General features: G+C 42.8%; 10 protein-coding genes across 11 annotated transcripts; 7 read left to right on the plus strand and 3 right to left on the minus strand.

The window, feature by feature from the left end:
- Positions 1-406: 406 nt before the first annotated feature.
- Positions 407-2,422, minus strand: LOC6544316 (mpv17-like protein). 2 transcript variants are annotated; one of them, XM_001973042.3, is made up of 4 exons: positions 2,110-2,422; positions 1,909-2,000; positions 836-948; positions 407-768 (listed from the first exon to the last, which is right to left on the minus strand). In XM_001973042.3, the coding sequence occupies exons 1-4, from the start codon at positions 2,239-2,241 to the stop codon at positions 491-493; spliced, it is 615 nt and encodes a 204-aa protein (XP_001973078.1). In that variant the 5' UTR covers positions 2,242-2,422; the 3' UTR covers positions 407-490. The 2 variants fall into 2 exon arrangements, with proteins under 2 accessions (XP_001973078.1, XP_015013059.1); XM_015157573.2 differs by lacking the exons at positions 1,909-2,000; positions 2,110-2,422 and adding an exon at positions 1,302-1,840.
- Positions 2,423-4,871: 2,449 nt separating this feature from the next.
- On the plus strand, positions 4,872-6,413 carry LOC6544317. Its single transcript, XM_001973043.3, has 2 exons — positions 4,872-5,593; positions 5,703-6,413. The coding sequence occupies exons 1-2, from the start codon at positions 5,010-5,012 to the stop codon at positions 6,274-6,276; spliced, it is 1,158 nt and encodes a 385-aa protein (XP_001973079.1). The 5' UTR covers positions 4,872-5,009; the 3' UTR covers positions 6,277-6,413.
- A 113-nt stretch (positions 6,414-6,526) lies between these two features.
- Positions 6,527-7,194, plus strand: LOC6544337 (tctex1 domain-containing protein 2). The gene has a single exon (XM_001973044.3). The coding sequence runs from the start codon at positions 6,596-6,598 to the stop codon at positions 7,109-7,111; it is 516 nt and encodes a 171-aa protein (XP_001973080.1). The 5' UTR covers positions 6,527-6,595; the 3' UTR covers positions 7,112-7,194.
- A 105-nt stretch (positions 7,195-7,299) lies between these two features.
- LOC6544338 (DDB1- and CUL4-associated factor 13) lies at positions 7,300-8,929 on the plus strand. The gene is made up of 3 exons (XM_001973045.3): positions 7,300-7,488; positions 7,541-8,255; positions 8,317-8,929. The coding sequence occupies exons 1-3, from the start codon at positions 7,419-7,421 to the stop codon at positions 8,870-8,872; spliced, it is 1,341 nt and encodes a 446-aa protein (XP_001973081.1). The 5' UTR covers positions 7,300-7,418; the 3' UTR covers positions 8,873-8,929.
- A 365-nt stretch (positions 8,930-9,294) lies between these two features.
- On the plus strand, positions 9,295-12,082 carry LOC6544339 (sugar transporter SWEET1). Its single transcript, XM_026977389.1, has 3 exons — positions 9,295-9,610; positions 11,153-11,558; positions 11,621-12,082. Exons 1-3 carry the CDS (start codon positions 9,441-9,443, stop codon positions 11,729-11,731), a joined length of 687 nt encoding a protein of 228 aa, XP_026833190.1. The 5' UTR covers positions 9,295-9,440; the 3' UTR covers positions 11,732-12,082.
- On the minus strand, positions 11,904-13,225 carry LOC6544340 (deubiquitinase OTUD6B). The gene is made up of 2 exons (XM_001973047.3): positions 12,537-13,225; positions 11,904-12,466 (listed from the first exon to the last, which is right to left on the minus strand). Exons 1-2 carry the CDS (start codon positions 13,123-13,125, stop codon positions 12,123-12,125), a joined length of 933 nt encoding a protein of 310 aa, XP_001973083.1. The 5' UTR covers positions 13,126-13,225; the 3' UTR covers positions 11,904-12,122.
- A 312-nt stretch (positions 13,226-13,537) lies between these two features.
- Positions 13,538-16,668, minus strand: LOC6544341 (MAPK regulated corepressor interacting protein 2). Its single transcript, XM_001973048.3, has 4 exons — positions 16,129-16,668; positions 15,801-15,894; positions 14,558-14,676; positions 13,538-14,495 (listed from the first exon to the last, which is right to left on the minus strand). Exons 1-4 carry the CDS (start codon positions 16,178-16,180, stop codon positions 14,236-14,238), a joined length of 525 nt encoding a protein of 174 aa, XP_001973084.1. The 5' UTR covers positions 16,181-16,668; the 3' UTR covers positions 13,538-14,235.
- A 2,990-nt stretch (positions 16,669-19,658) lies between these two features.
- LOC6544342 (protein Z600) lies at positions 19,659-20,168 on the plus strand. Its single transcript, XM_001973049.3, has one exon. The coding sequence runs from the start codon at positions 19,780-19,782 to the stop codon at positions 20,050-20,052; it is 273 nt and encodes a 90-aa protein (XP_001973085.1). The 5' UTR covers positions 19,659-19,779; the 3' UTR covers positions 20,053-20,168.
- Positions 20,101-21,301, plus strand: LOC6544344 (gonadal protein gdl). Its single transcript, XM_001973051.3, has 3 exons — positions 20,101-20,521; positions 20,576-20,870; positions 21,067-21,301. Exons 1-3 carry the CDS (start codon positions 20,376-20,378, stop codon positions 21,208-21,210), a joined length of 585 nt encoding a protein of 194 aa, XP_001973087.1. The 5' UTR covers positions 20,101-20,375; the 3' UTR covers positions 21,211-21,301.
- On the plus strand, positions 20,170-20,330 carry LOC6544343 (gonadal protein gdl-ORF39). Its single transcript, XM_001973050.3, has one exon. The coding sequence runs from the start codon at positions 20,187-20,189 to the stop codon at positions 20,304-20,306; it is 120 nt and encodes a 39-aa protein (XP_001973086.1). The 5' UTR covers positions 20,170-20,186; the 3' UTR covers positions 20,307-20,330.
- Positions 21,302-21,430: the final 129 nt, after the last annotated feature.

Below are 21,430 nucleotides of genomic sequence, written 5' to 3' on the forward strand. Positions count from 1 at the left end.
TGGTCGGCAGTGCACGTAGTGACGAAGCGCACCTGGCTACGGCTATACCAAAAGAAGGGCAATTGATAATATAATAATTTTCAAAATTGAAGTTTTCGCTGTATGTCCCATCAATTGGAGTCCGCAGGTTCGGGGCTCGGTGTTCGGGGAGGAAAGTTCTTTATTGTTTGTATGTGGCAAATGTTGATGGAAACATTTACGCACACACGCACACAATTTAACGCGCTTACACACGCGCGCTGATAAACAGCAGACACACCCACACTCGCACTCCCACTAACACTCACACAAATAGAGATGAATAGAGGGTAAGTAGTAATTGATGAGTTTCCGTTTATGGGAACATCAATCATACGCACTGTATACCGACGCATTGCAATCAGGTTAAATAAATAAGTCCAGCAGACTCTTTGCCTCTCCTTTATTTGGCAATGCATTGTCAAAAACTATCTAGGACTATATACATGGATATGGTGTGTATATTAAAATCTCATGTTTCGGAATTCCTTATGGCAGCTGCATGGTTACTCGAATCACTTGCAATTTCTTTCGTTGCCACTGGCAGACTCTGCCGCTTGGTCCAGCAGAGAATATTCACCCAAATTAGTCCACAAATACCCATATAGATGACACGGAATCGAGGTGCCACCAGGGAAAAGTTCAAGGCCTGGGCGGGCAACCAGAAAATGCAGGAACGCATAAAAGTCGGCACGAACTTTTCTCGTAGTTCCAGGGAAATATCCTCACTTCCCTCCATGATGGACATGCCTGGAAGTGCAAATTAGTTTGTTATATTGACAAACCTACATTTTTACTTTACTTTAAAAGATCTTACCCGCATAAAACACAGTTAGAAGATAAGGCGTTAGTACAAACTGGTCAAGTACTAATTTTTTAACTATTATAACTTTAGTGGTGCCGGGAAAAGCGCGATCTAACCATTTGTACCTGCGAAATTAATTATTTGAATTATTATACTAGTTGTGCCTAATTATCTTTGAGATATACAAATAATGCTAAAGCAGGCTAAGTAAGCAAGATCATTTTTGGTATACAGAGTGCTTTTGGAGTTACAGTTTATAAAGGTTTTTGGTGTATATGTATTAAATTTATGGTGTATATATGCATTTATGTGTAAGTGTTTGAACCAGTACGGCTGTGTGATATGTAGTTTTAATATTCCGGGCTAGTGTTTGTATATCCTTGTGTGCTTCCTGTTTTCTTTTGCATGTTTTGTTTTTCGAATGGTGATTCCCGGCAGCTAACTTCCTTCATTATTTTTATTATTATCCCAAACTTACGTTGCATTTTGACTTTTGTGTCGTGCAAATATGCCCCATTTTATCAGTGCGTTGCGTGCTTTTCTGGTTAGCTTTTCCCTCTCACTCAACTGAAGAGGAAAAGCTTGGTGCTCTGGTGGCGAGGGTGCTTCTAAAGAGAAAGTGTGAAGAAAAAGTGAGTGGCGGAGAGACATGCTCTTGACTTGCGACACGTGCTCATGGAGCTTTTACGGAATCGTAAACAAATTGATAAAGGCAAAGACAACAACAGAAGCGTACGGCGAAGCAAATTGAGGAAATAAAAAGTATGGGTGAATGGTGAGTAAATTGAATGGTCCACCGAAGTGTTAGTATGGAGAGGCAGCCGCGGTCAACATACTAGTTCCGTAATTTAAATTACATATGCTATAATCACAAATTTGTGCAAGATTTCAAAATTTTTGTAAAAAATGTAATTGATTTTATCATGATAATTAGATTCTAATTGAGTTCATAGCATTATTATAAAATTAAACCATCGGAATTCAAACAGAAAAGCAGAGCTACTATGTTGGCCGCCACTGTTCACATGTACAAGTAATTATAATATGTGGGTATGTACAGATTCATTTATCTGAAAGGCACGAACCAAAGGTAAAGTGTTGGGGCATACACCGCAGTGCCCATCACGGCATATCTTCCTATTGTTGCATAATCGATATCCTCCTGCTCGCTCGCCGTCTACCAGGCACATAAACAGGATTAGAAATCGCCAGATATGCCAGATATACCCCTCGGATGTGGGATATCGGGTATATCCACACTAGTGTCTGTAAATGCAATTACTTACGGCCAGCCAGCGCTTGGATGCGAATTGCTGGGAATACTCGGCGCCCACATAAAGACTCCCATAGATGGCGCTATTGGTCACGAATGGATAGCGACGGAACAAAGTGCGTACTCCGGAAATTAGGCGAGCCATTATCTTTATTACTTCAATTTGGATTAATTTTAATAACAAACTTTTTGTGTCAACTTTCTAATGAATATTTTTTGGAAGCGGCCAGCCGCCAACGTTGACGGAGCTTTACTGAGGAAAATTCCGAACGATGGCTCAGCTGTTACAAAAGACAATAAGTGAAAAGAGAGAGCCAGTCAGAGAAAATAGAGAAAGACGGTCAACTAAGAGAAAACGTTCATGTTTACGTTCTGCGAATGCAGATAAGAGCGTGGAGAAAATCTTTGTTGTTTAATAAAGCTCGAAAATGCAGATTAGATTAAATTCTATTTGTTGCATCCAGCCTTTATATCAATAACAATACACCAACGAAGGGGAATTAAACAAATTATTTTAAGACGAAGAATGGGAGTTGGAAACTAAAAACCATAAAATACCAGGGAATTTTGCTCGAGGGCAACAGAGAACACCAAATGAGAACTGAGATCTTCGCATTGTACTGAATGGAATTTAGGTGGGAAAAACATAAAAGCACATCCAACATTTTCATTTTGATCAGGTTTACTATTTCAGTCGATCTGACGACTTTTACGGCGACTATTAGAGCTATACAAATATTGAACTTCAAATATTTTCTTCGAACTCTACACTCAAAAACAAACATGTTAGCGAATTTTTTCCTCTAAAGCGGGTCAGCTGGCATTAAAACATGGAATATTTATATATTATTATTAATTATGAAATTAATTATTGTTAAGATTCCTTGACAGATTAAGTTGATATTGGTCAGTCGAGGCACTCCTTTATTTAATCAGGAAAAATGTATAATTAAATATCAATTGAATAATTGAAATAATTGAACATAATGGATTAATAGGCCGACTACATTTGGGGCTATTGGACTTTTTCAGGCATCGGTATACAGGAGTTTTTTAGAAATATCATATTGCAGCCATCGCGACAGTTATAATTAATTAAAAACAATAAAAAAAATAATTGTTTTATTGTTTTTAATGATAAAATACTCTAATTTGATATACCAATAAATTGAAAACAGTCGAAATGTAATACATTTTTCGTTGTTTTTTTTGCTCATAAATTGTTCCAATGCGGTACAACCTATTTTTTGATATTTATAATTACTGCAAGGGTATAAAAGCTTCGGCTTGTCGAGGGAACCTCCTTTCTCGATATCATTGGATGTGATCACCAAGCAGAATTTCAACTCAAGGGGTTAAATAATCGACGGCTTTGAAGGTTTTGTCGCTTATTATTTTATTGGATCACCTGTTGCTCCCGTCTTAACAACTAATGGTCAATAGGTGCGCATACAATGCTGATGTTGACGGGTAAACAGCATTTTTCCTATAAGAAAAGGATGAGATAAATACTCTCTGAAAACTTGTACGGGTATAAACATCTTAGTCTAATGGCGCTTCACTCAATAATCGCAAAATGCTTATCAAGTGCACTCTACTAATGCTTTCTCTAGCTGGAGGTTATCAAGTGGCAGCAGCTAGTGAAGAAAGTGCTTTTACTTATCGGAACATTACGAAAGGCGCATTTGTTAGAATCGGCCGCGGATATTATTACATTGAGACTAGGACGAAAGCAAATTTGATTGATGCAGCCGAGTCCTGTCAGCGAAAAGGCGCCCATTTAATTGTTTTTGAGACCCTTGAGGAATGGGACTTGGTCAACCAGTATCTCTTCAAGAACGATATAGATGATTTATACTGGACTTTGGCAGCGGATTTGGCGCAGGAAGGAATCTTCGGTTGGCCCTCTGCTGGTAGATCTGTCAAATTAGATACATTCAACCAGGTTGAACACAAGACTCATAATAGAAACGAGTTTTGTGAGCGAGATGACGCCGCGAATTATACCTTAAGTGAATTAGATGTAAATGAGAAGAAGTGCGAGTATGAATGCCTCTACATATGTGAGAAGTCGTACCCAATACTAGAATCCTTTTTTATCTAGAAGAAAATGGCATAAACTAACTTCAACTTCGTTATCATTTGTTCAAGGATTTTACTGAATCCCATGACGCAAAGGCAACTCCTGAGCGTTCTAGACATTCTCTACCAATTGCAAAATTACCTCAATCAAGTTTTCAATACGTATCCCTCTTAATCAAGGATACATGCAGCGCCCTATGTCAGCAAAACCAAAGGAAGAGGAAAACTGAGGAAAAAACAACAAAAGTTGGCCCATAAAAATGCAATAAGTGTATCAAGTCTTGGAAACCCTTTTTGGCTAATGGCAATTTACGCACGACTAACAAACACCAGAGGAAACCTGGGAAGGCAGTTGGGGAAAGTCGGAAAAGCCTTCAGAAATCGGTGGCGGAGAAACGACAACTTTGATTGAGTGCCGGGGAAACTGAAGGCAAAGGTGTTAAAACTGAAACCAATTTAAAAAGTTGTGCGATACCATATGGAAAGTGAGCCTGGCAGGCACCAACTTTCGGATAGCTGTTGGTATACTCGAAAAAATCTCCGATTACTGTTCGGAAACATTACAAAACATAATTACACCTAAATTGATTTCCAGCTATTTAATGAAATGTGCAAGCCATTGATAGAGTATCATATCTACAAAATTCGAAATATTTCGAAACCCAAGTATTTTATCACATTTGTTCCTTCCCGTGTACTCACAAGTAGGCAGTCAGTTAGTGACAAACAACCCGAGCACACGAAGCAGCACACACCTGAGTATTTTCACAGTCAGGTGACAAGACGGAGACATCGACGACGACAGCGACACGCAGTGGGAAAGGACCAAGGATGAACCTGAGTACCATCCTGAGGAGTGTGAGCAACGGTCTAGGCTTTGGAACCGCCACCAGGAAGGGGGACTTGGGTCGTTCCCTGGCCACTTCTAGCTCCACGTCGAGCTGCTCTTCCGAGAATTCCCATTTCGATCCCGTCTCCGATTCCAGTCTCCTGGTTCCCTCGCAGGACGAAGAGGACGAAGAGGACGAAGAGGACGAGGCCTTTACACTGGGCGAAAATCGCCTGGCCTCGGCGGCTGCAAGCCTGAGCAAAGACCAGGTGGTCAATCCCTACCAGCAGACCGTCCAGCAGATACTGCGACTGGTGAACGAACTGGAGCACACAATTCACGAGGATCGGCAGCAGGAATTCAAGCTGCGAATGGCCCTCGATCGGCAGACGGAACGGGTTCAGGAACTGGTGTTTTCCCTAGACACGGAGAAGAAGCGGAACGGGCGACTGGTGCAGCTGCTCCGGGGCATCGATAGCTCCAGTTCGGCCGAGAGCGATCCGGAGGAGATCCGCCCCAGCGGATCCCATGTGAACTCCATTGGGGAGTTGTACGACTCCATCAGTCCCCTGCTCATGCAACAGCGGTGAGTGTTCGGGCACTTTATTAGACTTCAATGTCTATGGCATGTTTTACCAAGTTTTATGCACTTTATATATAGTTACCATATAGTTAGTACCCGGACGTATTTGCAGATACGATGAGCTCTCCGTGTCCCATCGCCAGAGTCGTCGGCAGTTGGCCAAGAGGGAGAAGGCCCTCAAGGTACTGAAATGCGAAACGGAGGAGCTGCACTCCAAATATGACGAGCTATTCGATGAGTACCGGAGTGAACAGCGCCGCTTCGAGATGCTGTGCACTCGGTATATCCAGATGCAGTTGAAGAAGAAACAGCAAATCTTCAACCTGAAGAACACACTCGGCCAGGCCAGTGAGTGCATCTTCCACGCCCAGGTGGCCATCGATGAGTGCTGTCATGCGGAGAAGACGCCCATTTCTCCGGAGCATCTGGAGAACTTTCGCAGGAACCTGGAGTGCTTTATGGATGCCCTTCGCAACTGCTGCTGCCTGCGAAAAGTCCACGAGCTTCAGCAGCAGCAGCTCAAGAAGGAGCAAATGGGAAGGGGCCAGAGCCAGCACCAGAATCCAGACAATGATGCACTCACTCCGCGGGCCAAGGATCCCTCAAGTTCCAGCAGTGGCACTTACGTTCACAGTTGCTCCAATCGACAGCCTCGCATCCGCAGTCACAGGCATTCAGCTCGTTAAATCTTCACTTTTAGTTTCTACTTAACGTTAGGTTAGCATTGAAGTCCTTTATCTAGAAAAAAATTGCTTCATTTAGCCAATGAAAAGTGTAAAAAAAAAACAAAAATATGTTTATGCAAAATAAAACCCAACAAAACCATAGATATCATTATCATTGCCAGGCTCAAAACTTGCGTATATTTCTGCAGGGTTTTTTCCTTTTAGGAAAACCAGGTGGCCAGGAAAAATGTGTCCCATTTGATTAGTTGGCTTCACTTCTCGGTTATTCCAACAGAAACATAGCGATTGAACGAAACACTGCGATACAAATATCGCAAAAATGTCGACAAGTAGACCCAAAGCCATGTCGACTGGAAAGGACTTCATTCGAGCGTCCGCGGTCAGCGGAGACAGCCGATCCGATGGAATGTCCCATAGTGACTCCGACGACGAATGGGAGCCCGGAAACGAGGACAAGCCGGCATCTGATGTCACCATCTACAACGCCTACAACATGGGACCAGCCTTCGGCAAGAAGTTCCCATTGCCGTACATTCGCCTGCTGGTGGCCCAAGTGGTCAGGGACAAGCTGGCCAACAAGAGCTACAATCAGTCGGAAGCTCTTAAATGGAGCCGCGAGGTCGCCGATGATATCAACATTAAGATGAAGGGTCGCGGCTCTTCTCCGAGGTACAAGCACGTGGTGAACATAATGCTGTATCAGCAGACCGGAGCCGGTTGTTTCTATGGCGCTCGCGCCATTTGGGATGAGCTGTCTGATAATTACGTAACATTCACCTACGACGGTGGCAGTTTTGTCTGCATTGCTGCCGTTTTTGGTTGCTATCAGTACTAAGTAGAAGGCAAAAGAAATTGTTCAGTATTGCGTTGGGTATACAATGGAATAAAATAGCAATAGCAAATTGCAATTGAAAATGATTATGAAATTGAATTAGGCCCTAAGTTCCCGCCAAAATTTCGAAATTTCAGTGCTTCCCCAAAAGTTTCACATCAGTGTTGCCACACCCGAAACCCGCTACAGTATGCTGCCAGCTGACTGTCCTACCGTACGGCAACACTGCACCACGCACATGTTGTTTACGTTCGAAATTCACGAATAATTTATTTCTACGCCGCAGAAAAGCGCAGCAAATGCCATCAGAATGAAGGTGAAAATGATTAGTCGCAACCCGGATAACTATGTCCGGGAAACCAAACTGCAACAGCACAAAAGTAAGCGCAAATAAGCAGGAGTTGAGGCTAATTAACAGAACGCCACTTTCAGTGCCCAGGAACTACGATCCATCGCTGCATCCTTTGGAGGGTCCCAGGGAATACGTGCGTGCCCTGAATGCCACCAAGTTGGACCGAGTGTTTGCCAAGCCCTTCGTCTGCAACTTGAGCGGACATCGCGACGGAGTCTCCTGCTTTGGGAAGCATCCCAAGCAACTTTCCACCCTGGCCACCGGCGCCTATGACGGCGAAGTGCGCATTTGGGATTTGGCAAATCGTATTAGCTCTCGGAACTTCGTGGCCCACGACGGTTTCGTTCGCGGCATTGCTTACACCCAGAACGGAGCTCGCATCTTCACCGTGGGCGACGATAAAACCATCAAGGTGTGGAAGGCAGAGGCTCCTGAAGTCGGCGAGGATGAGGTGCCGGTGAACACTATACTGAGTAAATTCGGACTCCACGGCATCTCGCACAATCGCAAGGATAACAAGTTCGCCACCTGTGGCGAGGTATGCGCCATTTGGGACGAAAGTCACAACGATCCCCTGAAGACTCTAAAGTGGGGCGTCGATACCCTACACACCATATCCTATAACCCCGTGGAAACTAGCATTCTGGCCTGCTGCGCCAGCGATCGCAGCATTATCCTGTACGACCAGAGAGAGGCGCAGCCATTACGGAAGGTCGTCCTCACCATGAAGAGCAACAAGTTGGCCTGGAATCCCATGGAGGCGTTCAACTTCACAGTGGCCAACGAGGATTGCAAGTGAGTAATTGCAAGTGGCTTATCGAAGAGGAGCTATTGCTAGACCTTATATCCTTTGCAGCCTTTATACCTTTGACACCCGCAAGCTGCAAACGCCGCTGAAGGTTCACTTTGACCACGTTTCCGCCGTCACTGATGTGGACTACTCGCCCACGGGCAAGGAATTCGTCTCGGCCAGCTATGACAAGACCATCCGGCTTTACAATGCCCACCACAGTCACTCGCGGGATATTTACCACACGAAACGCATGCAGCACGTGGTCTGCGTGGCCTGGTCCCTGGATAATCGATACGTTTTCTCCGGCTCCGACGAAATGAACGTCCGCATGTGGAAGGCGAATGCATCCGAAAAGCTGGGAGTCATCCGTCCACGTGAGCGGGTCAACTTCAACTACCAGGAGGCGCTGAAGCAGAAGTATGCCGCTCATCCGCAGATCAAGCGAATCGCCCGCCACCGGCAGGTGCCGCGTCACGTGCTCAATGCACAGAAGAAGATGCGCGCGGTCAAGGATAAGGAGCAGGTCAAGGAGGCCAATGTGCGCAAGCACACCAAGAAGAGTAAGAGGGTGCCCTACGTCAGCGAGAAAAAGAAGCATGTGCTGAAGGAGGAGGTGTGAGCATGGCTATTTACGACTGTAGTTGGATAAGTTTGAATAAAATTGATTTTGTAAGCATACTCGTGGAATTCCAATAGCCGCAAGATGCATCAGATATCTTCCTCGAGCTCCACACTCTTATTCGCAAGTGACTTTCAGTTTGATCAGCACAAACTCAAGTAATCAGCGCACTTGCCCAGCTTAAGCTATTATTTGACGTCTATTTATTGATACCAGAGGAAAAGAAGATGCTCCCTGGGGAATACTTGCCTGTTGCCGCGGAGAGAAACCCCAACTGCTCTGCCATGCGGCCTCGCTTCGTGGAAGTTTGAAATTCAATTCGTATCCGATAAGCTTCCGCGGGCGATAACGTTGGGGCAATCGGAGAGGCGTGTCCATTTCTAGGGGATTCTCGATTATAAAAGGTTGCCAGCCCCGCCGTTGGGGCTCAGTATTTGTTCGTTTGTTGTTGCGGCAGCCGCCAGTCGGTCCAACGGTCCGGTCGTTAGTTTTTGTTTTCGTTCATTTGTTTATACTCTCGCGGCACTCGGCCCCTCCCGTCCCCACATAACTCGTTTGAAAGGCAGCCATGGAGGCACTGGGAGATCTCTTGGCGCCGCACAGCGAACTCATCGCCAAGGTAGCCGGCACGATTACTACCCTGCAATTCCTGTCCGGAGTCTTCCTGATGAACGACATCCGCAAGAAGGGCAGCAGCGACGTCTACCCGGTGGGACCTTTTCTCTTCGGAGTGGTGCTGTAAGTAGCCTCCACTGCATCGCAGAACACCAGTGGGGGGCAGGAAAGAGAGCGGAAACTACAAAAGCCAGCGCATCTGTGTGGCAATTGATTAAATTTTTGAACTGTCGCCATGACACCACAGAATCGACTCTCCTCAAGGCCGTTCCGAATTCGTTTTTGCCCTCGATTCGAGAAGATAACAATGGAATCGATTACATCACCCGGTGGCGAAGGGGAATTCCGCTTCGATCTTCCGCGACCGTTACATTTCGAACCCGCATCCTGGTCGGGAATCACGGGAACCAGCCAGCACCTTGGCTGTCTTATCGCCGCGCAGCTTATCTGGAGTGTATAATTCTAGAGCTCCCTATTACGAATGCCGATCCGGTGCGGCAGAGTCTGTCCAAATCTGGGAGAGCCGCCGTTTATACGACGGGCGCGAGATAGGCGCCTTGCCCTCTCCACGTGCTCGGCATAAAGCGGCTGCCCAGATTCCAGGGGGTGGCCACCAGTGGTGGTGATGGGAATGATGTGCCTGTCAGCCGTACCCACACACAATAAGCTCTGTAATTATAGCACTGCCTATTACTACAAGTGAATTGCAGTGTTTGCGTAGCAAAACATTATCTTTATCACCACATTTTCGATAATTGTTCATTTTTGTAACGAAATCCGAATTGCTACTGGGTGTGGATGACCCCTCGTGATATTTACTCTTACCGCCAGAAACTCTCTATTTTTAGGGCGTAAAGTATCCACTGTTTACTGGCTGGGAACAGTGAGCATCTGAAAAGAACCTAAAGCGCCATATGGCACCCAGTAGCCATGCCATCACTGTCGCTTTTCCGGAAGGTGTTAGCTTGGACTGTGTCAAGTGTAAGGACCCGCAGACATGCAAGCGAAGCAACAGTTGTATGCTAAACGAATTCCACTCCATACAATGGGTGCTCGAGGTCTGGGTCAAGGGCGATTCCCTCCCCGCCAGTTTGCATTTCATTTCGGCCAGCACGGGTGTATTTCACCATGGTAGTGGGTCTATGATGGGGTGATCGATGATAATGCTGAGTATTTGCTTTGCTGCGTGCTGAGCTTCTTATCAACTGCTACCTGTACCTCTTTTTATCTATCTGTTGCTAGTATAGCATCTGATAACACAATAGTATATGTAAACTGGTTTTCCAATGAAGTGGCGGAATAAAATGTTGATATTAATGCTCACTGGAGCACTTTAAATGAAAACAAGTTCCATTTCTCTACATTTGAACTTTCTGTAACGATTTAATGGAGCAAAACTGGTTTGGACATGGTCAACAAATTATACGACCTACGCAAAACTATGGTCTATTTTATAAGATAACTGGAATTTATAATATTTCTAGCTTTATATACAAGAACTTTATAAATTAATGACATAAAGGTTTCTTAGCTCAAACAATTAATTTTTGGAAAACACAATTTTTGGGAGCATTATCAGCATTACATTTGTTTTCAAATGCAATAGCCTATTTTCCGTTCAATTTAAATGAAAGTGATTTATTAACAAATTCTTGGACCTTCAAGGACGATTCTCAGCTTAAAGCTGGCAAACATTATGAATGATGCTGCCATGATCAACACGAATTTAATCGGCCTGGCGATCAACTTCGTCTTCCTGCTCGGATTTTACTACTACGCCTCGAGCGGCAACAGGAGCACGATCTGGAAGCAGGTCGGCTACTCCTCGGTGTTCCTATTGGTCATCACAGCGTATGCCAACTTCGAGGATCCCGCCAAGATCGAGTTCCGCCTGGGAATGCTGATCACCGGCATCCTGGTGTGGATGGTCGGCTCCCCACTGCTGAATCTGCCGCAGATCATCAAGAAGAAGAGCACGGAGGGAATGCCGTTCCCAATTATCTTTGCAGGTAATCTGGTGGCAGCTTCCTGGACGCTTTATGCCATCTCCATTAAGAATACTGTGATGGTGGTAAGTGATCAGTTAATTCCACTGAAGGAGGTAATCTGTAACCGCCGATTCTTCTATTCCAGCTGCAGAATCTTTTGCTGCTGGTCCTGGGCGGCATTCAGCTCGCCATGTTCGCTATTTACCCCAACAAGCCGGCTGCCAAGAAGCCCAAGAGCAGCAAGAAGGACAAATAATTGAAATCGAACGCTTTACCTAGAAAAGGACAAATAATGGGTTGTTGCAACAATATTACCAAGTAATAAGTAGTTAGGCTCGAGGAATAATCAAATTATTGCTTGAATTTACACTAAATCGTCACAAGACAACTAAATTGGAGCTAAACAAATTATTTTTCTATATAGGAAATATTTTCTTAGAACAAATCCAGCTAACTAAGTTGCTAGCTAACCTAGAATTGTTATTATATTGACTATTATTGTATATAACTACTACATACTTGCAATTTTTGACAATAATTCAAATCTTCCAAATGCATCGTATTTATAAAGTCAACATAATATGTAATAAAACAATCTGTTACAAAATCGAGTGAGTTGAGGTTGGGTGTCATTGGACATTTGCCTTTCAGACTGCTGGCACCGTGGAGTTGTAGTGGGCGCCCAGTTGGTATATGTGGCGGTGGTAGCATATGACCAGCGGTGATCCACCGAATTGCTCTTGTCCCAAGAGCGTCGGTGCTCCTTCCGCTTGGATAACTTCAATGGGCACCCGGAGTAACGATGATATGGCCTTCAGTTCTATGTGGCCACCCCAAGCGTGAGTTTTGGCTATGTCGCGGCAGTACTGTTCGAATTGTTCGTCGTTCAGCAGGTCTCCTGTTTCCGGATGGACCATGTACGAGATGAGCGAGTCCTTGTGGGCACGCACGTAGTTGGCAGTTTCCTCCCGCAACTCCTGAACACTGTGACCTTTAGTACAAAGATTATGGATTAGTTTTGGTGCTGTATGCAGTGAATGGGCTGACTGGATAACTTTTACCTGGAAGAGCATTTACGATGAGTTGGTGTCTGATGGACTGGTACAAGCAGTCGCCATCGGAGGGTACATGGTGAAGGCATAATTGACGCTGGGATAGCTTTGCTGTGATCTGCTGGAGTTCGATTAGCTTTGGTGTTGGCTGATTGGCAGCGTTATTCAGCTCAGTTTTGATCTCAGCCTCGCGGGCACGCGCCTCCTTGGCCTTCTTATCCCGGCGTTTCTGTGCCTTGGAAACCCGCTGATTGGGCGCCAGCTGCTCCTCCTTTTCCTCAACTTCCTCGTCATCTGGCACTGCAGCTTGCGGCTTTTCCACCGGCTCCTTGACTTCCGGCACCTCTGGCGCCTCCATGTCTTCCGCCGCCTTCAGTTCCGCCTTGTGACGCTGCTCCAGCTCTCCTTCCAGCCGAGCCATCTCCTCCAGGAACTCCTTCCGCTTGTTTTTATTGTTTTTCGGCGCATTCTTCTTCATGGCCTGCAGCTTGGCCTGCAGTTCCTTGCGCTCGCGACGATGCCGGGCTGCTATTTCCTCCAGGTTGACATCCTCCAGACGGGATTCCAGCTCCGCAACGGCCGCATCATCGCCAGACATTTTGATTTATTTTATAAATAATAATAAACTTAATCCTGACAAAAAATCGTCGGCAGGTCTTGGAAGAGTGACCAAACTGCGATCGGCATTAAATACTAAAAGCTGTGCGACACATCGTTAGAATATACTTTCAGTATCAGTATCTCACCTGCTTGGAAATATACCAAATTTGAATTTGAAAATCCGAATATGTGATGAAAAATCTATGAAACGAACTTATTTACTCACTATTTAGCTTTGAGATTGCATGTTTAAGCAAATATTGAATGTAAGCAGGGAAGGTATATCTCAATTTATTTATTATTACACTTACAATTCATTTGTACTTTTGCAATGAACTACACAAAGTGAATATTAGCATTCCCGCTTCCATCCATTGATTTAACTTTTGAAATGTTTTTGAAAGCGAAAATTATTTTGAAACTTGGTGAATTTTTTATTTATGCTAAACATAAAACTTCCTATAGTGAGAAACTAAATACAGGCGACGCCAGTGGCGAGAAATCGGCTCAACCAATTTCTACTTGGGATATTCCTAAATCTTAACTATAGTTCACGTAATAAAATCCAATTATCTTAGTATATACAGGCAAATGGTTAGACTGGAATCGTCATTTACAAAAATGAGTAAAACCAAAATGGGTTGCAACAATTTGAAGTTAGTTTGAACCTTAGCTTTATACAATTCACACGAGTGTTGACTTTAAAAAACTGGAAGCAATCCAGATGACACGTTTCTTAAAACTCTATAACACATTCTTAATTGTAAATCAGAAATCGGATTATTTACATTGGCCAACCGCGACGACTCTTAATTTACTGCATTTACACACTTTATAAGCGAGAACCTAAGCCAGGTGATAACTTGCCCCCTCGGAGGCCTCCTGCCACTAACGTCCAAAGTGATATCTACTTAGCCACTAGCCGAAGACTACGCAAGTGTCTCGTCTCATCTGCTTTAGTCCACAGATAAATGTATCGTGTATCTATCCATCATCTAGTGTGATTTTGCCCATGTCCAGTCGAACGTACATGCACATTAGGAAGCACTGGCTAGTTAAGAACTACCAAGGAGCTGGCTCTGCCGCTCGGTCGCCCGTTCGATCCATCCTAGAGGCTCTTGGTGATGTTCTGGAAGAGGCGACGGCCCCACCACGACTCCAGGTCGAAGGGCTTGAAGTCCTGCAGCACTGGACTGGGCGGCTCCACCCAGACGGTGGCTGTCGAGGCTGCGGGCACCGGGCTGTTGGCCATAATGCTCTCCACAGGACTGGCGGCGCTGTTGTTGTTGGCATCCGCCACCGGTTTCTCCAGCGGCTTGGCGGATGAGCTCGAGTCGTAGGGGTTCTGCGCCACCAGCATGTTCCATGCTGTCAAAAGGTAATGAATCACTCACAACTCAATACTAATAACTTAAAATGCTCAGACTTACAGTCATTTATGTAACGTATTATTTCCTCGTGCTGCGGCGTTATCACCTCATCCTCGATCAGTTTGGTTGGCGTTATCCGCTTGGAGGCGAAACTCTGTTGAAACACCGGACGCGGTATGCTGTTTTCCACATTCGAAAAGATGTATCCAATTTTAATAACAATTTGTTTGAATTTCCATGAGAAGGCACTTATGCAAACCACACAGCTCTCCTCAAACATGTGGACTACGAAAATAAATCACTTGGGGAATAAGGAATAAGGTGGGGTAACTTGGGTTCGACAACTCGCTGCTCAGTTCGAGGAACGCTAAATGCATTTTAATTCGAGGAAGGCGAAGGCGCGAGTGCGCTGCATTAGTCGAACTATCGTGACTACAATGGCTTTTAAATATTACAATTATAAACTCAATAAACATGTATATTGATTGCTGCTATTTATAAGAGCAATGAGAACTGATAAGCTATCGACAGTGGCAGATAGTAAACAGTACCCATCCATTGACTGACGAGGATTTCTGGCTTATTAATTTAGATAAGAGTTTCGGCAAAGGGTTAAGTAAATTATATTTAGAGTGTGATCTATATATGATCTATTTATATATTAAATGCCCAGAAGATCCTGTGAAGATGCAACGGCCATGTGAAGTTCTAGAAAAGTCGCATCCATAAGATACTTTTAGCAGTCAGCACAGTACAGCTGATATAAGAGGCACAAAGATAAACACGAAGCAGATATACACTCTTAAACTTTTTATAGGCACTCTAGATGGCATAGAAGCTGGAAGTAAGATTGAAATTGGACGCATTGATTGCAGCCAGACTTTTGCAATAGCTCCACACCCTTGCAGGTAAAATGATTAATTAATCACGCTTTTTTGGCACAGCCTTCGTGGGCTGTTGCCCAAAGAGTTACGTTGGAGCCGTGACGTAACGGACGTGGAAAGTCAATGCCTCCGCTTAAATTAAAAAGGAGTCGATAACCGACGCCTGACCCACGTGTTTCCAATGGGTCTCCTAGGGAGAATAAGACTGTTTGCTCGGGAGCAATTAGCATTACCGTGCTAGGTCGCCGCGGATTCTTGCGACAAAATGTCAGAGCGATAAGACGAGGGTCTTGAACCCATTCCACGTTTTGCCCCGCCGCTTTTCCCGCATTTCCCGCTTTCAACATTTCACCATGTGCCGTCCGTTTGCATAAGCGCCCAAGATTTTTCGTCATGGGCATATGGCATGGCATTCTTACTTTTTGTGCTCCTCGGGAGTGTTCAGGTCGAAACTGGCGTTCCTGCGACCGCTTTCCTTGATGCTTTCGAATTTTTCAAAATTTTGTGCCAGGCCTGCGGATGGAAAACATGCAATGGAAAGCTATAAAATTTACAGTGGAAAACGCCGGCAAAACAAAAAGTTAACAGCGCCAGAGATTTTCTGCTCCTCTCTTAAACTACATATGTTCTCTTAAAGCATTTGTATTCGTATTTGTTGAGTATGTTTTTGTGACATAACAGCTGTTCTCTTGGAAGGGTCTATTGTGGCATTATTAACCATTATTATCATGGATATTTTGGACTCACCGCGACGCGTTTTAGCAACGATTTTGCTGGGTCCCTTGTTGATTGTGTACATGGTGGTGGGGAGATGGAGAATACCAGGGCAAAATATATTTTGTCCTTTCGATTTACGTATTGTTGTTTTCGTTTCTGGCAACGAAATGCCCAGCCGACTGCTATGTTTTTGGGTATTTTTCCGCTCTAGGCAATCATATGATCATTGGCAGCCCACCCTGCCCCACGCCGCTTCCTTTTGGCCTGTTGTCATCGTCTCGAAAGGTTACACAATACACTCTACTTTTACTTAGGGCAATGATTCCGATTCACTTAGTGCTCTTTGATTCCGATGCCGATTCTGGTTCTGATGGCCTGATGGCACCGCGCCCGTATCAATTCTTTTCGATTTAAATCGCCGACAATTGCTCCTGCAAGCGCGTGTGGCGCTTATAACGTTCTGTGTTCGGCGGACGAGGCTCCAATGCAAGTGCCTCATTCAAATCGCACAACGAAATGTTGGGAGAGACACCCGCAAAGAGCCGACTGTTAACGCGTTCATGCGGGAGACAACTCGAGCTTCAGCAGATCGTAACTTCTGTATGGCTACAATCCAAGGCAGTGATTTTATTTGACACGCAGCTATTTCGTTAGTCTTTTCACCATAATGAGCCGCACCAATTTTTAAGGAAAGCCTTTGGGATGTAATATTAATGGGGTTTTTTGTTACAGTTCGCGGAGTCGATTGACGCATAAACTGTTCAACCGATACACGTGTATGCTCACCATATGATTCCGCCAGTGTGTACACACCCTATGATGGCATTGTGTTCATTCACCTGCGCGCGTTTTTTAAAAGCGTATTAAATGATTAGAGACTACATTTAATAGATATACAATTCATTTTTGTATTATCCCAAAATACTTTAATTTCAATTTAATTTAATTTAACTAATTTGTAATTACAGTTACTTATATTTTTATGTTGGGTTATCTAAAGCATTGGGCCTGTACAACACAATTATCTCTAGGGGGACTATTTTCTTTAGATTATTATTATTATTATCTATAAGCTTGGCTTAGACATTAATATCCTGTCTCAAGTAAGTTATGCACTTCAAACGTCAAATATCAGAATTTGACTCACACTGCACACGATTTGCTATTGTGCCAATGCGTTTCAAATACGTTTCGGGCATTTTATAGGCTTTAATTAAGACAATTTTTACCACTTTGTGCAACATTTTACTACATACATACATACATACATACATACATACATACATACATACATACATACATACATACATACATACATACATACATACATACATACATACATACATACATACATACATGCATACATACATACATACATACATACATACATACATACATACATGCATACATGCATACATGCATACATACATACATACATACATACATACATGCATACATACATACATACATACATACATACATACATACTTACTTACATACTTACATGCATACACCGGTACATACACTACACATACACTACACACTGCTCGACCGGTAAGAGAAATTACTTGAACTATTTTCCGACTCGAAATTAGAAGACATGCCTTACAGTCCTCACTAGAACCAGTTGGGAATTATAGGGCCACAAGAAAATATTTGTCCTAAGCAAATATTAAAAGCGGCGATAATTATGTGTTCCGACAGTAAGTTAAACATTCTTCAGGCTTTAATTAAGACAATTTTTACTACTTTGTGCAAGTAACACATGCATACATATATACATACATACATACATACATACATACTTACATAAATACATACATACATACATACATATATACATATATATGTACAAGAAAATATGTTTCCTGAACAAATATTAAAAGCGGCGATAATTATGTGTTCCGACAGTAAGTTAAACATTCTTCAGGCTTTAATTAAGACAATTTTTACTACTTTGTGCAAGTAACACATGCATACATATATACATACATACATACATACATACTTACATAAATACATACATACATACATACATATATACATATATATGTACAAGAAAATATGTTTCCTGAACAAATATTAAAAGCGGCGATAATTATGTGTTCCGACAGTAAGTTAAACATTCTTCAGGCTTTAATTAAGACAATTTTTACTACTGTGTGCAAGTAACACATACATACATACATACATACATACATATATACATCCATACATACATACATACATCCATACATACACACATACATCCATACATACATACATACACAAACCGGTACATACACTATACATACACTACACTCACTGCTTGACCGGTAAGAGAGATTACTTGAAATATTTTGTGACTCTAAATTAGAAGACATGCCTTACAGTCTTCACTAAAACTAGTTGTGAATAATAGGGCTGCAAGAAAATATGTTTCCTAAACAAAAATCTATATTATTTGTACTCTGGCAATCGAGTACGAAGTACTCGTAAAAACTCGAATTTTGGATTGCCCTAATATGATAATTATTTAATTACATCATAGAAATAGTAATAGGTGAATAAATGTACATAATAATACCGAATTATTTTAATATTACTTTATTATAATAAGTACTTTATACTAGAAAATATGTCGTTAGAGTATTCAGCCTGCGACGTGGAAAATATATTTGATCTTAGTGATTCTTAGGTGCGCTGGTCCTGCCTCAAGAATTCAATTTTGCCATAGATTGCATATGAAGTTTTTTATTTATTTAATATATTTATTAGTGCAAATTGCAAAAAAAATAATAAAAAATAACGGTGTATAAAACAATTTATTGTAGAGCAATGCATTAAGTGCACAAATGAAAGTAGCGATTTCTCATTATGGTTTCACTCAAATAATGACTGTTATGTGCATAAAATTGATACATATTTTAAACAAAATTATAAAAGTTTTACTTTTTAAGCATTGCAAGTGGACTGTGACAGCTGATAAACAAAAGCAAAAACTCAGCATTCTATCTCAAATTGAAAAATTAGTGACGACTAAAAATAAATGTATGCATATATATAGAACAAAAATGTAATAAAATGAATTAAAAAAGGAGCAAATTATATCGAAAAGCAATAGTTAGAAAATTAGCTTAGTTGGGGAACATGGAAATATTTTATGTTTAACATTTATTATTATATAAATATACGACCCCATTACAATTGTAATGTCCTCCCCGTGGTGTTCCCTGGGTACCAATATACACCAATATACATATATTACAGATAATTAATAATAAAAATATTTATATGTAAACGGTAGCGGCGATTTTAACTAAAGAATATTAAAACAAGTTCTTAAAAAAATAATAGTCACGGCATAAATTTTTAAATAATATTATTCTAGTGTCTTTGCTAAAACCCATTACACAGAAAGTAAACGTCCTGGCTACCTGCGCGCGTAATTTTGAACGCATTAAAACGGGATTAGCGAAACTTTTCAGAGGAAAATTTAATTACGAGCAGGTAGCGCCATAAAAGTGACAGATGTGGAAAACGGATAAGCAGTATTTTCCGCAGAGATATTTATGACAGTCCTGAAATTGCGCACCCACATCAAGTGGATATAAAGAGGGCCGGGGTCAAAAGGAAATCAGTAGCAAGTCGGCAACGCCAAGCTTCACATTAACCTCCTGATCAACCGACCTAGTACCAATCATGTCGTCGACCAATGAAACCAACCAAGTGCTGCAGCGCCTAAACAGCTTGAAAATCGTGGAAACCCCAAAGGAGCAGAGGGAGTTGGGGAAACGCGAGTGCTACTCCCTGGACAGCAAGAAGTATTCCCTGGTACCAGCCACCCCTAGCAGCGGAGGACACGGAAAGTTCCAAACCGAGCTCAAAAAGCGTCGCAAAAACAAACTGAATCGCATGTGCACTTACGAGGCTGACAAGCTTTTTATCAAGGCGCGCAAATCCTTGAATTTCTAGTCATAATACGAGCCGATGTAATCACCTTAGTCATAAGCAGCATTGATTTCAAATCGTACAAGTCACAATTTTCTCGCGCTCTAGCACAAAAAATATATACAAATACATTTAAAATATACCTCTGACCTATCGATATGTGGGCAGCCAAACTGTTTGTGGTCACACTGCTGCTGCTGCATCTGGCAACGCTGGCGCTCAGCTGTTCCTGCGGCAAAGAGGCGAATTTGGAGTGCGGATGCACTAAACGTCACTAGAAGTCGAAAATACTTGGGCAATACCACACATTTCATTGTAAATAAATAGAAAATCACAACTCAGTTAAGATGGCGGACATGACCGCAACCAGCGAAGGTAGTTCAAACAGCAGCGAGGCAGTAGTGGAGCATCAGCAGCCAACTCCGGAGTTTTTACAGCGCAAAATATACTTTTTGGTGGACCAATTGCGCACTTACCATTCGGAACTTCCCGAGTAAGTCCTTAGTATTTGCATTGCTTAAATATTTAACGCTGTTTTGATTAACAGAAACCTGCAGACACGCATTTCCTATGATCTACTCACCGAACTCGCCAACTGTGTTCTAAACGAGGGCATTTTTGTGATAGTCAAAGCACTAATGGAGTTGCAGCACGAAACGGAAAGACACTTGATTAAAATGCGAATGCAGGTGGAGAACGAGTACGAAATCGAGGTGGCCGAGTGGAGGAGCAAGATCAAGGATCCCGAGGAGCTGCACCACATTTTGGGGCTCATGAAGATCAAGCACACCAAGAAACTAATCGAGTCGGACAAGAAGATTATCGAAATACTAGACCAAAAGGTGAAGAGTCGTTCACTTACTGTCTAAATTTCTTTAACAACAATAGTCCTAGCCCAAACTGGGCTATTTTCGTTCTAAGTTTAGACAAATCTGTATTATAATGTAATTATAGTTTCGAATGCTTGTATTGGAATGCTTCCTTAGTTTTGAGATGTTGCATAATGTACTTGAACTAATATCTACCGTCTTTGCACAGGTTAACGACCAACAATCCACTTTGCAAAAGGCCGGCGTTCCCGGCTTCTACGTCACCGAGAACCCCAAGGAGATAAAAATACAAATGTTCCTGCTGGACTTCGTTTTGCGCTTGAGCCGGCTGAAATACGAGCCCAGCAAATAACAGTTGGTCCACAATCCGGAGAACACAAGACTGCACTTGACTTGTTCAAATTAGAATATTAAAGGCAATTAAATTATAACCCTGATCAAATGTCCCAGCTGTGCGATCCCAAGAAACCTGTAGCGCTGCGCAGTTTTAATCAGCGAAGAATCGGCAGAGGGAGAAAGAGACGGGCCGCCAGAGGACTGATGAGCGGGAGAATTGATAAAGATAGCGCGGC

Source organism: Drosophila erecta, unplaced genomic scaffold, assembly GCF_003286155.1.
Source record: "Drosophila erecta strain 14021-0224.00,06,07 unplaced genomic scaffold, DereRS2 tig00000021-arrow-pilon, whole genome shotgun sequence".
In the NCBI taxonomy this organism is placed as follows: domain Eukaryota; kingdom Metazoa; phylum Arthropoda; class Insecta; order Diptera; family Drosophilidae; genus Drosophila; species Drosophila erecta.